The sequence below is a fragment of the Poecilia reticulata genome, chromosome 21, assembly GCF_904066995.2.
Source record: "Poecilia reticulata chromosome 21, P_reticulata-male-v2, whole genome shotgun sequence".
In the NCBI taxonomy this organism is placed as follows: domain Eukaryota; kingdom Metazoa; phylum Chordata; class Actinopteri; order Cyprinodontiformes; family Poeciliidae; genus Poecilia; species Poecilia reticulata.
The window spans coordinates 1,912,603-1,924,768 of record NC_088850.1 but is presented as its reverse complement, the minus strand read 5'-3'; the positions used below and the strand labels follow the sequence as shown (position 1 = coordinate 1,924,768).

The 12,166-nt window shown below is 42.6% G+C and overlaps 1 protein-coding gene across 2 annotated transcripts in view; it reads left to right on the top strand.

Moving 5' to 3' along the window:
• The window catches only part of tiam2b (TIAM Rac1 associated GEF 2b), a 45,744-nt gene that overhangs the window by 15,828 nt on the left and 17,750 nt on the right, over window positions 1-12,166 (top strand). For both annotated transcript variants that reach the window (XM_017302352.2, XM_081602724.1), the window contains exons 4-8: window positions 4,759-4,842; window positions 7,096-8,121; window positions 9,977-10,412; window positions 11,028-11,203; window positions 11,941-12,165. In XM_017302352.2, the coding sequence (XP_017157841.2) occupies window positions 7,102-8,121; window positions 9,977-10,412; window positions 11,028-11,203; window positions 11,941-12,165 (1,857 nt within the window). In that variant the 5' untranslated portion in view covers window positions 4,759-4,842; window positions 7,096-7,101. The remainder of the gene's footprint in view (window positions 1-4,758; window positions 4,843-7,095; window positions 8,122-9,976; window positions 10,413-11,027; window positions 11,204-11,940; window position 12,166) is intronic.

The window sequence follows — 12,166 nt, the reverse complement described above, 5'->3', positions numbered from 1 at the left end:
TGTTCATTTGATGCCAAAATTCAATTTCAAGAATTCTATTTTTAGAGTTCTTGGTTGGTTATTGAAAGTTAAAGTATAAATGGAAAAGTAGTGGTTGTTAGTATTTAAATATTTAATCTACAAATGAATGGACAGAAAGACGGACGGGAAGAGTCCATATGAGTCCATATGTATTTCCAACCTCATCCAGGCCATGACTTCTTCTTTGTCGTCCATTGTCATCCAGACTGAGAAGCTCCTCTATCTCCTCCTCCTGTTCCTCCTCCATCAGCAGCTCCTCCTCTCTAATAGCTTCCTCAGTGTTCTGCAGAACCTTCCACCATACAGGAAGCAGCGACCGCGATCCCACCCATCTCCTCCCACCCCTTCCCCAGCCCCACCTGGAGAGTGGCACTCCACCCGTCTGCCCAGCAGTGGCACAAGGAGTCCAGTCATCCCAACAGGAAGCTGACTTCCTCTTCCCTCCTCCATCCAGGCTCACTTCCTCTGCTGAGAGAAACGCTGCTCCTCCTTCTCCTCCTCCACCTTATCCAAATCTCTGTGTACTCTCCCATGAAGAGGAGGAGGAGGAGCAGGAGCACAGGTCCAGTTCTGTATAGAATATTCAATCCCAGATAAAGAAAACTCACCAGCGCATCAATGTTCATCTGGTTCACGTTCTTCCCGCTGTTAGCAGATGACCGGGACTTCCTGTTTCCTGTTTCTCTCAGCTCTAACTCAGCTGCTGATGTTTAATGTTGGATAACTTCACCAGATATTCAGAGCTGTTCTGATTTTGTGATTTATTTAATAATGGAAGGATTTTCAGTTTTTGGTTTTCCTCTAGGGTTGATTGATTATCACTCAGTTCCAGAGCTCAGATTATCTTCCTCTGCTCAGATTATTTCCATTCTGCCGTCATTTATGGAAACATTTTATCAACTTAGTATCATTTCCTCACAGCCACTTTCTGGAGAGCTGAAGCTGGAAAACAATAATATGCTGATAGGAAAAGCTGGAAAAATCTGGAGAGTATGGAGTTTCTCTCTTTTTCTTCCTTTCTTTTTTTCTCTTATTTTTCTTCCTTTCCTTCCAGGCTTTTTTCATATGTTTATTTTTTTAGTCCCAGGTTCAATTATGAATATCTGATATACATATAGATTAGTTTTTGTTTCATTGTATTTTTTGAAAGTCATAAAGACGTCATCCTTTTTAATTTTTGTTTTATTCAGTGTTTGCCCAGGTTTTTATTTGACTAGTCTGAATCCAGAGATATAAACAAAATGAAAAAACTGTTGGATTTATTATTGCAATGAATGTTGAAGAAAAGCCTAAGCGTTTATATTTCAGTTTTTTTTTCTTTTTGTTTCTCAAGTTTCTCAAGTTTTTGAAGTGTTTTTTGAAGTGTTGTTGGGATTAACCATCATCATACCTTCTGTGTCGCCATAAACTGAAGCCAAGTCACAGATGTTGGTGACTTTAACTAGGTCGTGTTGAAGTTAGTCTGAAGTCAGAGCATAAGAGGATCAGCTGGTCGTTTGTCTCTGGGAGAACAGGTGGCAATCTCCTCAGCTGCATTAATATTTTCGATTCAGATCCGATGAATTCTTTCATTCTGCTGCTGGTCCGAACCGGGGGAGGTGATGAGGAGGAGAAGGGTTTTTGTCTGTGAAGAATGGAGAGGGGGTCGGCCATGGCGGGGCGTCCTGAGAGCCGGCAGATGGTCGATGGGTTGAGCAGACAAAAGTGAGCTGCAGAGTTTTTCCTTTTAAAGCTGAAGAGACAAACACAAAGCGTCAGACTGAGTGGGGGTCAGTCTGAGGCATCAGCATCCAAGAAATGATAAGTATTCTGCAGCTCTATTTCTAAAACATTATAAAATAATCTTTAAAAACAATAAACTCCAGATTTTACTATCATAAGCAGAAGCGGGAATAGCCAAAAAATGTACACAAGTAAGAGTTTTAATACTTCAACATGTTTTTAGGAGTCCAAGAAATTACTCAAGTAAGATTTAGAATATTTGGTAAAAAGTACTGAGTAACTAATCAAATTGTTCATCATTTAATGTTTAAAAATATTTTGGTCAGTTAGACTGACCAAAATATGAAGTTTTGAAAGAACGATTCCTGAAAATATATTCAAAACAATGAAAAGTTTTTCCTTATAAGCAAACATGTAGTTTTGCTTCATCAGGCCTGTTGTGGTGTTCAAAGTTTCAGCCTCCTCAAAGATCGATATCGATTAAAAAGTTGAGACTCTCAGACCTCGCAGTCAAACCCAAACTGAAGCCATGTTTTCTTTTCATGGAAATAGATCTAATCCTCAATATTTGGACATTTATTTACATCATGTCAACGCCATTTCCGGAGTCCTAAAAAACAAAAATAGGACAAAATTCTCAAACTGTTGAATACCTTGACATGTGTTTGTAGAGAGAATAAAGCACAATAAACAGATACTATTCCATATAGCTTCATGCTTTTAATGCCAGAACAGCATTAAATGTTGGGAGGAGGGAAAAACTTCACTGAAGCGAGGAATGCGGGAAAACCTCTGTCAGATTGCTGATGGACATTAGAAGCTGAAACTGTGTGAGACAAACTCCTCCTCTAATTAAACCTCCTCCTTGGAGTCACAGCTGTCCAGGGTTCAGCCCGCTTCTTTCAGGAGAGGTCAGAGGTCGGCGATGCGTTCGGGGGTCAGTGGCTCATCCTCCTCCCTTCGTCTTCCTACCTCTTCCTCCTGTGGGACAGGATGGGCGCTGCCTGGCTCTTACGCACTGAACCTTGAGTTTGTCGGAACCTCTGACCCGTTAGCGGAAATGAATGTTTAGAGTTTTTATTGCTCTGCAGAAGACGTGTAATTGAGTAATGATTTCTGATCATGTCAAAGATTGTTGGTTTAAGCACAGCAGGAAATCCTGTTCTGTTTGCTCAGAGTAGAAAAATGGATACGACTTTACAACAAGGCTCCCCTCATAGTTAGCTAATATAAAGTTTATATATTATTAATTCATCTCTAAGCACTTTATAAATCATTAATAACTGTTTATTAAAAAGATCTACCATTCTTGTCAAATATATTCAGCTCTATAGATATATTAAACATTTCAGACTATTTAGATAAGCATTAGTAAATGTATTTTTTTAGCATAGTCTCTTTCTCATCCTTACTTGATAGTGATTTATAAAGTGTTTATAAATTAATTGATAACATATTTATAAACTATTAGCCATCTGTAATGGGATCCTTATTGTAAAATGGGACCAAACAATGTTGAATTACTCAAAATTCTTTATGCAGTTTTATTTGAACATTATAAACTTAACTGACTCCTTGAATTCACACAGGTTAGGAACTTCAGCTGGCTGAACTTGCTTGTCCCTCTAAAAATTATTATAAAGCATTATAAGCTTTGAGTGTCCTTTATGAGTAATCAAAGGCAACAGAAGCCTATGCTAACAGGCCAGCGTTTCAAACCTTGAAAAAGAGATGTTTCAAACATCTAAAAATGCTTATAAATATGTATTTTAATAGTTCAAACACCAAATATACCCTAATATACATTGATTTGTAAACTTGAAACTGTTTTGGCACTACCAAAAAATCTACAGTTTTCCTCATCTGCACTCTTGGGGTTTCATCCAATCAGCATAAAGGAAAATAAATGGCACTCTTTGATTGGCTGCTTTGTAAATGTCAGCCAATAGTTTGTCAAATGGCATTGCAACGTAATATTTCAGATTCCAGAGTTGCATTTTCTTTATGGAACTATTTAGATATGCTCTATCAAAAAATCTGCAAATTTTTCATGAATAATTTTGAGTCACTTTCCACAGAAAAATCTGTGAATGCAGAACTCAGAATAGGCAGACAGCCACATACGGTTATATTTCTGCAAAAGTGTTCATTCAAAAATGATTGAGAGAGTTTGGAGTGATGCTTTGAGGGTTGCAAGTTCAAATCCAACTGGATAATGCCTTGCTGTGTCATATAGTTGTCAGTAAGACACTTTTAGTCTTTTGTTTTATCTTTGCAGTTTTCATTTTTCCTTTTTCCCTTTTTTCTTCCTTTTTTCTGGCTTTTTTTCTCTTTTTTCTTTTTTTTACCTTTTCTCTCTTTTCTTCCTTTTTTCTCTTCTCTTTTCCATTTTTGTCTTACAAAAGGGGAAATGTTTAAATTTTCAAGCTGAAAAATATCATTTACTGATTTGTTTTGTGTTAAAAACCAACTCCAACAGGAGACAAATTATTCTTACAGAGTTTTTTTACATTAATAGATAAAGCAATATGGCATAAAGACTTTGTTTAATTTAAGTGTGAATAAGTATTTGCTGGAGTTCAGTAAATGGACTTGGTTCTGTTCAGTTGTGTTTTTATCCTCCTCAGGTTGTCAGAGATCCCTTCTGCTTAATGCATCTTAATATTTTTCAGTAAACATTCAGAGGGAGCTGTAACATCTCAGCAACACCTTGTAGCTGATGATTAACTGGACTCCGTTGTTCTGAACGCTTGAGCAGCTGCAGCCAGATGAGCTCAGCCTGCAGATTTCATGTTTGACAGGAAAAAAGGAGCAGAAGGAAAGAAAACCAGGCGAAAATTGCTCAGCATTCCAGAAAACCAAAATAAACAGGAGGAGGACAAGGTCTGGTTTCAGAAACAGAAACGTCATGGAAGAGAAGGAGCGAGGGAAGGAGGAGGGGAAGGGGTTCGTACAAAAGGAAAGTCTGTGTGTTGGAGCTCACAAAGCCCCTCCCTCCCTCTGTTCTCCCAACAGATGAGCAGAAAGAGGGAGAGAGAGGAGCTGGAAGGACGCAGAAGAGGACGGAGCATGAAGAGGCAGCTGCAGATCTGAAAACCGGTAAAAATCCTGAATCTTCACCATCATTTTACACTGAAAGTTTTGGTTTCATTTTATCAACTGATGAGATCCTGATTCTGGATAAAACTGATTTCAGGTCATTTAGGTCATTTCTGCTCATTCCACAGAGAGAGAGAGCTGGATGTTAAATGGAGCAGGTGGAATTACTGCAGCAGAGTTAAAGACGTTTCATTGGTCGGTGAAATAATCAGTAAATGTTCAAAAGGACAACAGAAAAATCTTAATTTGATCAGGAATCTAATGTCAGCATTTCTGATTTGATCTCGAATAGTTGAGTTAAAATTAGTCAAAGTTTAAAGTTATTGCAGCTTTTTAATCCCTTGAATTTTCAGTTCTGTTGCTGTTGCTGTATTTTATAAATACGGTATTATCAGTCTGATTTGATCACCATGGGTTCCATCAATTTAACATTTAATAAAATGTCTAAGCCTTAACAAAAATCTGAAAAGTGTGGCGTGCATTTGAGGCAAAACATTTTAGAACCACTTTTCTATACAGTTGCAGCTGCAGGTTTTGGAGGGGAAATCTACAACAGGTACTGCAGCGTCCACCTTCCACTCTTAACAGAAGAAATGCATCTTCTCCATATTATAATGCTGCCACCATCATGCTTAACAATGGGGATGGGTGATGATTTACTTAATTTTTCTTTGGGATAAATAAAGTATTTTTGAATGTCAGTTTGAATTTTAACATTTAGTTTTGTTTTTGTTTTTTGCTTTTTCTGCCCATCTTAGCATTCTGCATGGAGGTCATTTCTCCTTCATGCTGTTTAGCTTTTTTCAACATTTTCTTTGGTTTTGCTGCTCTTCTGTTAAAACCAGAGCTGTTCAGTGCACAGGACTATTCGTCCTGTGAAATTCTGCATAATATGAAAAAAGATGTTGTTACGAGTAAAATAAACTGCCAGTGGAAACAATCATTTTTCACCAATATTATGGAATGATCCAGAGTCTGGTCCGCATTGCCGGCAGTAAGTCGGGCTCGTTTCCGGTGAGAGTTGGACTCCGCCAAGGCTGCCCTTTGTCACTGATTCTGTTCATTACTTTTATGGACAGAATTTCTAGGCGCAGCCGAGGTGTTGAGGGGATCCGTTTTGGTGGCCTTAGGATCGCATCTCTGCTTTTTGCGGATGATGTGGTCCTGTTGGCTTCATCAGATCGTGATCTGCAGCTCTCACTGGAGCGGTTCGCAGCCGAGTGTGAAGCGGCCGGGATGAGGCTCAGTGCCTCCAAATCCGAGGCCATGGTCTTGAGCCGGAAAAGGGTAGAGTGCCTTCTCCGGGTCAGGGGGGTCGTCCTGCCTCAAGTGGAGGAGTTTAAGTATCTGGGGATCTTGTTCACGAATGAGGGAAGAAGGGAGCGGGAGATCGACAGGCGGATTGGGGCAGCGTCTGCCGTGAAGCGGGCGCTGTACCGGTCCGTCATGGTGAAGAGAGAGCTGAGCCAAAAAGCGAAGCTCTCGATTTACCGGTCGATCTACGTTCCCACCCTCATCTATGGTCATGAGCTTTGGGTCATGACCGAAAGAACGAGATCACGGGTACAAGCGGCCGAAATGGGTTTCCTCCGCAGGGTGGCTGGGCTCTCCCTTAGAGAGAGAAGCTCGGTCATCCGGGAGGGACTCAGAGTAGAGCCGCTGCTCCTCCACGTCGAGAGGAGCCAGTTGAGGCTCAGGCATCTGGTCAGGATGCCTCCTGGACGCCTCCCTGGTGAGTAGTTCAGGTCCCACCGGGAGGAGGGGAGACCCAGGACACGCTGGAGGGATTATGTCTCTCGGCTGGCCTGGGAACGCCTTGGGGTTCCTGGAGGAGCTGGAAGAAGTGGCTGTGGAGAGGGAAGTCTGGGCCTCCCTTTTGAAGCTGCTGCCCCCGCGACCCGACCCCGGATAAGAGGAAGAAAATTGATAAATTAATTTATTATGGAATGATTGATCTAAAAGAATTTTAAATCGTGCTGAAACGTTACCTGTAGATTCGCTTTATCTTTTTTAAATGTGCTGAAATATTTGAACAAGAAAGATTTTGTATTTTTGCAGTGTAGGAAATGAAAGTGAAGACTTTATGAATCAGAAAGGCCTGGGAATGGGCCTTGTGTTGCATTATAGTTGCACTTTGAGATGGGAATGTTTGAAGTTCCAACTTCTCAATTGGAAGTCTGACGTCCATCCCAGCTCAGAGTTCCCACTTTCAATAATTTCTCACTCTCTCATGTTGATGATGTCATTTTCCAGGTTGCCATGGGAAACACAGACAGTCACAGCAGCTTCAGCTCTCCAGTCAAACCCTGCGGCTCCCTCAGGTTCTCCGCAAAGAAGGAAGAGGTAGCGTCGGCCCGCAGCTGGTGGCGGAGCAGCCAGAGCCGGGGCCAGGGCCACCGGGGCCAGCATGCCTCCTGGCAGTACGAGTCTGCGCCCAGAGGGGGCGCCAAACAGAGTGCAGGATCCCCTCAGAGGTTCAACCGAGGCGACCGAACACAGGACGGCCGCAGGAGTCCATTTGGATTCCAGGGGGCTAACGGTGATCAGGCGTCCCTGCAGTGTGGCGGCAGTCCCAAGGTTCTGCTCAGCAAAGATGGCAGCATGAGGGTGGAGTTTACAAACGCCAGGGTGGTTCCTGTTGAGCCGCAGGGCTCACCGCCCGCCAACCTCCTCCCGGAGTCATCCCACCGCACCAGCAAGGGCAGCTCACTGAGCTCAGAGGGGTCCTGGTACGACTCGCCCTGGGGCGCCGCCGGCGAGCTCACCGACAGCGTGTTCGTCTGCGGGCAGAGCGTCGACACCAGCAGCGGCTACAACACTTGCTCTTCCACTCAGGTGGAGGACGTCTCACCTGGGTTTAGCTCCGCCCTCCTGTTCCCTCCTGCAGAGGGCGCCAAAGGCCACAACAGCTGCTCCTCCGGCCGCACTGAGGACAGCGGCATTGGGGACTCCGTCATCCTTCAGCCTGACCTCCATGACCTCAACCTGGCTTCACCGTCAGACAGCAGACACAACGCGCTTCCAGCCTTTCCGACGTCAGCGGACTCTTTTCTGCAGCAGCAGCAGCAGCTGCCAACCATGGACAACGTCATCCAGGAGGAGGCGCCGTCCGCTGGCGGCTTCGAACCGCGGTACTTCTCACACACGCTGCCCAATCGTAAAGCCGAGCCAGTGAGCTCTGTCTTCTCTGGGAACAACCGGAAAGACTTCCTGAAGAGTCGGATCCGACAGCTGAGCGACTGGACGGGCAGTTTGAGCCGCAAGAAAAGGCGGATCCAGGTAAGAACCTGGAAATTCTGGAGAAAATGTGTACCCACACTGCAAAAACATAAAATATTACCAAGCATTTTTGGTGTAGTTTCTAATCCACATATCTTAGTATTTCTGAATCAAGACAAAAACTAACTTACACATAACTTTTTAGCCCATATTGATGAATGAATCAGTATTGCTAAAAATAGCCAATGCTATTGGCTATTTTAATTTTAACTGGAAATGGTATTTATTCATGAATATTAATGAATTAATGACTTAAAACAAATTTGTTTGCTTTCCTAAAACCTGTAACTTAGTTTTACATTAATCTACACTGTGCAATGTGATATTTTTGGAGTTAGATTTAGTTAAAAGTTTTTTCTAGACATTATATCTAACTGTGTCAGAAGGTTTAATGAACTAAAACTTTAGCAAACTTTTAGATCTCTTTTAAGTAATAAATTAACTTTATTTGTATTCAGAAAAAAAGCTGTTCAAAGTGCTTTACATCACAAAAACGTAAATTCATCACCAACTGAAACATGTGCTGTCATTACACATCAAAATGTTGATAAGTGTTTCATTTAGTATGGTCCAAAAGCACATTTAAAGCACTTTTTAAATACCTGTTTACAACTAATCCTTTATTTTTATTTTCCTTTTTTCTATATTTATATTTAGAATGTATTAATTGAGATCAAAGTGGAACCAAAGTCAAACTCCTCTGCGATTAAAGCTGATTCTACATTTTAAATGCTGAAAAGGAACCAAAACAATCCACATCATTGTTCATCAACATATTTTTATAATTTTTATCCCTGAATGTCATCCAAACGATGGGTGGAGTCGCTTCACTGTTTCCTAAAGATTGTTTTTTTACGTCGACTGGAGTGTTTTCACACCCATTAAGCTGTAATGAGGAGGAAAAGTTGGTCTGTAAAAGCAGCTCATAAACCCCAAACAGCTTCTGCAAATAAACCCACAGAAAGCAGAGAGAACGATGCTGACAGGTCGTTTTACTGGCCACCAGAACCATCAATAATTAACCATAATGACAGCGTATTAAAACGAGGGAGGCACGTTAATTCATACAAGAAATACATAACAAATTTACTCCAGAATAAGATCAAATTTAAATTTCTACTTGAAATTGAACCCAGGTGTGAGTGGGACTACTTCAAAATATTTGTATCCATCCAAGAAATTTCTCAAGTGAAAGTAAAAACGTATTTTATTAAAAAGCTACTTAAGTACCGATTTTAAAGTATTAAATCAGAATATCTGATTTAATACTTTAAAATACTGCAAACAAAAATACACAGTTGCGAATTCTGCTATTTTAAAGATTAAAAATAAATAGATAATTAATAAGAAAGCTTCAGATGAAACACCTTTACTTTTTTTAAATGTGCAAAACTAAATCTACAAGTACAGTAATATAAATGTACTGTATGTGTCATAAAGTACTTCTAGTACTTCTAGTACTTTACGTCGTATCAAAGTATTATTAGAATAACAAGAACTAGTGCATAAACAAGATGTTTCACTTTAAAATGTTTAAAGTGAAACGTCTGATGATTCTTTTTGTTTTTTCATTCAGTGAAGTTACTTTAAGTGGGTCTAGTTTTCAGAAATATTAGTCAAGAGTAAAAAGTACAGTGTAGTAAAACTACTCCTAAAAGTAAATATTTTTGCAAAAAGTAAATGTAACTAGTTACTGTCCACTTCCTGCATGAATTGTTATTTTGATGCCCCTAATAATGTATAAAGTAAAGTTCTTTGGGCTGCCCCAAAAACTTGATGCCCTGGGCTACTGCCCCAGAAAGCCCTTCTTGAAGTCCAGTTGAAAAGTCTAAATTTCTGTCTGGTTTCCCTGCAGGAGCCGCACAGCAGCGACTCCTCCGGCGTCTTCATCAGCAGCCTGAATGGCGGCGCTCCTTGGACTTCCAACCCTCTCCTCCAGTTGAACCAGAACCAGTTCCCTCCGGCCCACTGGGACTTCTCCAGGAGCCCGAATCAGAACCAGAGCAGCGACGCTCAGCGGCAGAACGTCTACAGGAGCTTCATGCAGGAGCTGGAGACGGGCTGCGGCGGCGCGGCCGACCGGACCGAGCCGTCGGAGGACGACGACGACGCAGAGGAGGAGATGGAAGAGGAGGCTGGAGGAGATCTGGACGGGTTTCTGGAGACGGATCAGGGCGCCGTGCGGCGCGCGGGGTGGCTCTACTTCAAAGCGCTCATCACTGTCAGCAAGGACAGGAAGCTGGAGCTCGTCGCCCGCCGGAAGTGGAGGCGCTACTGGGTCACACTGAAAGGTGATTCATTCATCCGTCTGAGACCGAGGCGCTGAAATTTACCTGAAGTAGATCAACTCTGGCATGTTTGAATGACACATGAGGAGGAGGAGGACGAGGAGGAGGAGGAGGAGGAGGAGGAGGAGGAGGAGGAGGAGGAGGAGGAGGAGGAGGATATTGCTAAGAATGAAGATGATGACTGGGGTGAAAATGGGTCAGGAAGAGGATTATAGGGGAATGAGAGGGATAAAAAACATCCTAAAAGGGAGAATGATGAAGAGATGTAAATATAGAGGGATGACAGGGTTTCTAAAGAGAGAATGAGGAAAGAAGGGTGAAGAGGGGATTGTAAAGAGGAACGAAGAGGATGAGTGGGATTCAAAAGGGTCAAGAAGGGCAATGTGAGAGGATGAGAGAGATAAAAAGTGATAGAAAGAGGGAGAATGATGATGAGGAGACTAAATATAAAGAGGATTAGAAGGAAGAAGAGAGGAATGGAGGAATGAAAGGACAAAAAAGGGATGGAGATCATAAAAAGTTAAACATATCAGATTTAGTTTCCTTTTTAAGGTAACAATCTGTGTGGAAAATTGAAGAACGAGTTGCATTAAATCAGTCTTTAATCGATGACTTCAGGCTGCAGTCTGCTGTTTTATGCGACGTTTGGGCGGATCAGCGGCGCCGAGCAGGACCTTTCTCCTCGCTACGCTCTGCTAGCGGACGACAGCATCGTCCAGGCCGTGCCAGAGCATCCGCGCAGGGAGCACGTCTTCTGTCTGAGCAACTCACATGGAGACGTCTACATGTTCCAGGTGAGAGAACGTCTGAAACGTCCCACACTCTGACTGTGTCCTTAAACGCCACACAGGAGCAGAAACCAGCCTGTAAATTTGGGGGAAAACACCATGAAAATGTATGTGTGTGTCTGTCAGATGACCTTCGTCTGCAGATCCACTGTTGACCTCTGATTTATTTAAAACCACTCGGGTCGCCCTAATTGTTCCCCTTTTAGCTTTACGAGCTCAGGGAGGATTTCTTTATTCCCAGAGTAACTGAGCAGCAGAGAGTTTACAGGAGGAGGAGGAGGCAGTGAAAGTGTCTAATGGGAGTCACAAACGCTGCTAATTACTGCAGCAGACTGAATCTTTATGACTTCAGTGAAAATCCTGGAATGAAGAACCGGCTTTACTCTGAAGTTACTGATCAGTAAAAGTCTCGTCTCATCTTACTGTCTTGTTTTATCTCAAACTTCCTCATCAAACCTCATGTTGCCACTTTTTATCTCGTCTCATCCTTTCTCTTTTCATGGGACTTTGCCTCATCTCTTCTCGTTCTCTCAGCTTCATGTCTCGTCTCACTTCGTTAGATCTTGTCTCATATTGCTTTATCTCATCCTCCGCCATCTTGTCGTGCTTCTTCTTCTGTTGACTTGCAACTGTTCGCCTCGTCTTTAAGTTTTTTTTTTAAATGAAGTTCTAAGTAGGTTCATATTCGCAGTGCTTGAAGTTAGATCTATACTAATGCTAATGCTAACTCTGTTTCCTGTCAGGCCACTAACCAGACGGACCTGGAGAACTGGGTGACTGCGATCCACTCGGCCAGCGCCGCCCTGCTGGCCAGGCGTCAGGGGAAGGAGGACACGCTGCGGCTGCTGCGCTGCCAGAGCCGCTCGCTGCTGCACAAGATCGACATGGACGGGAAGATGAAGAAGATGGCCGAGCTGCAGCTGTCCATCATCAAGGACCAGAAGAACCGGCGGGCGGTGGAGAGCCAGG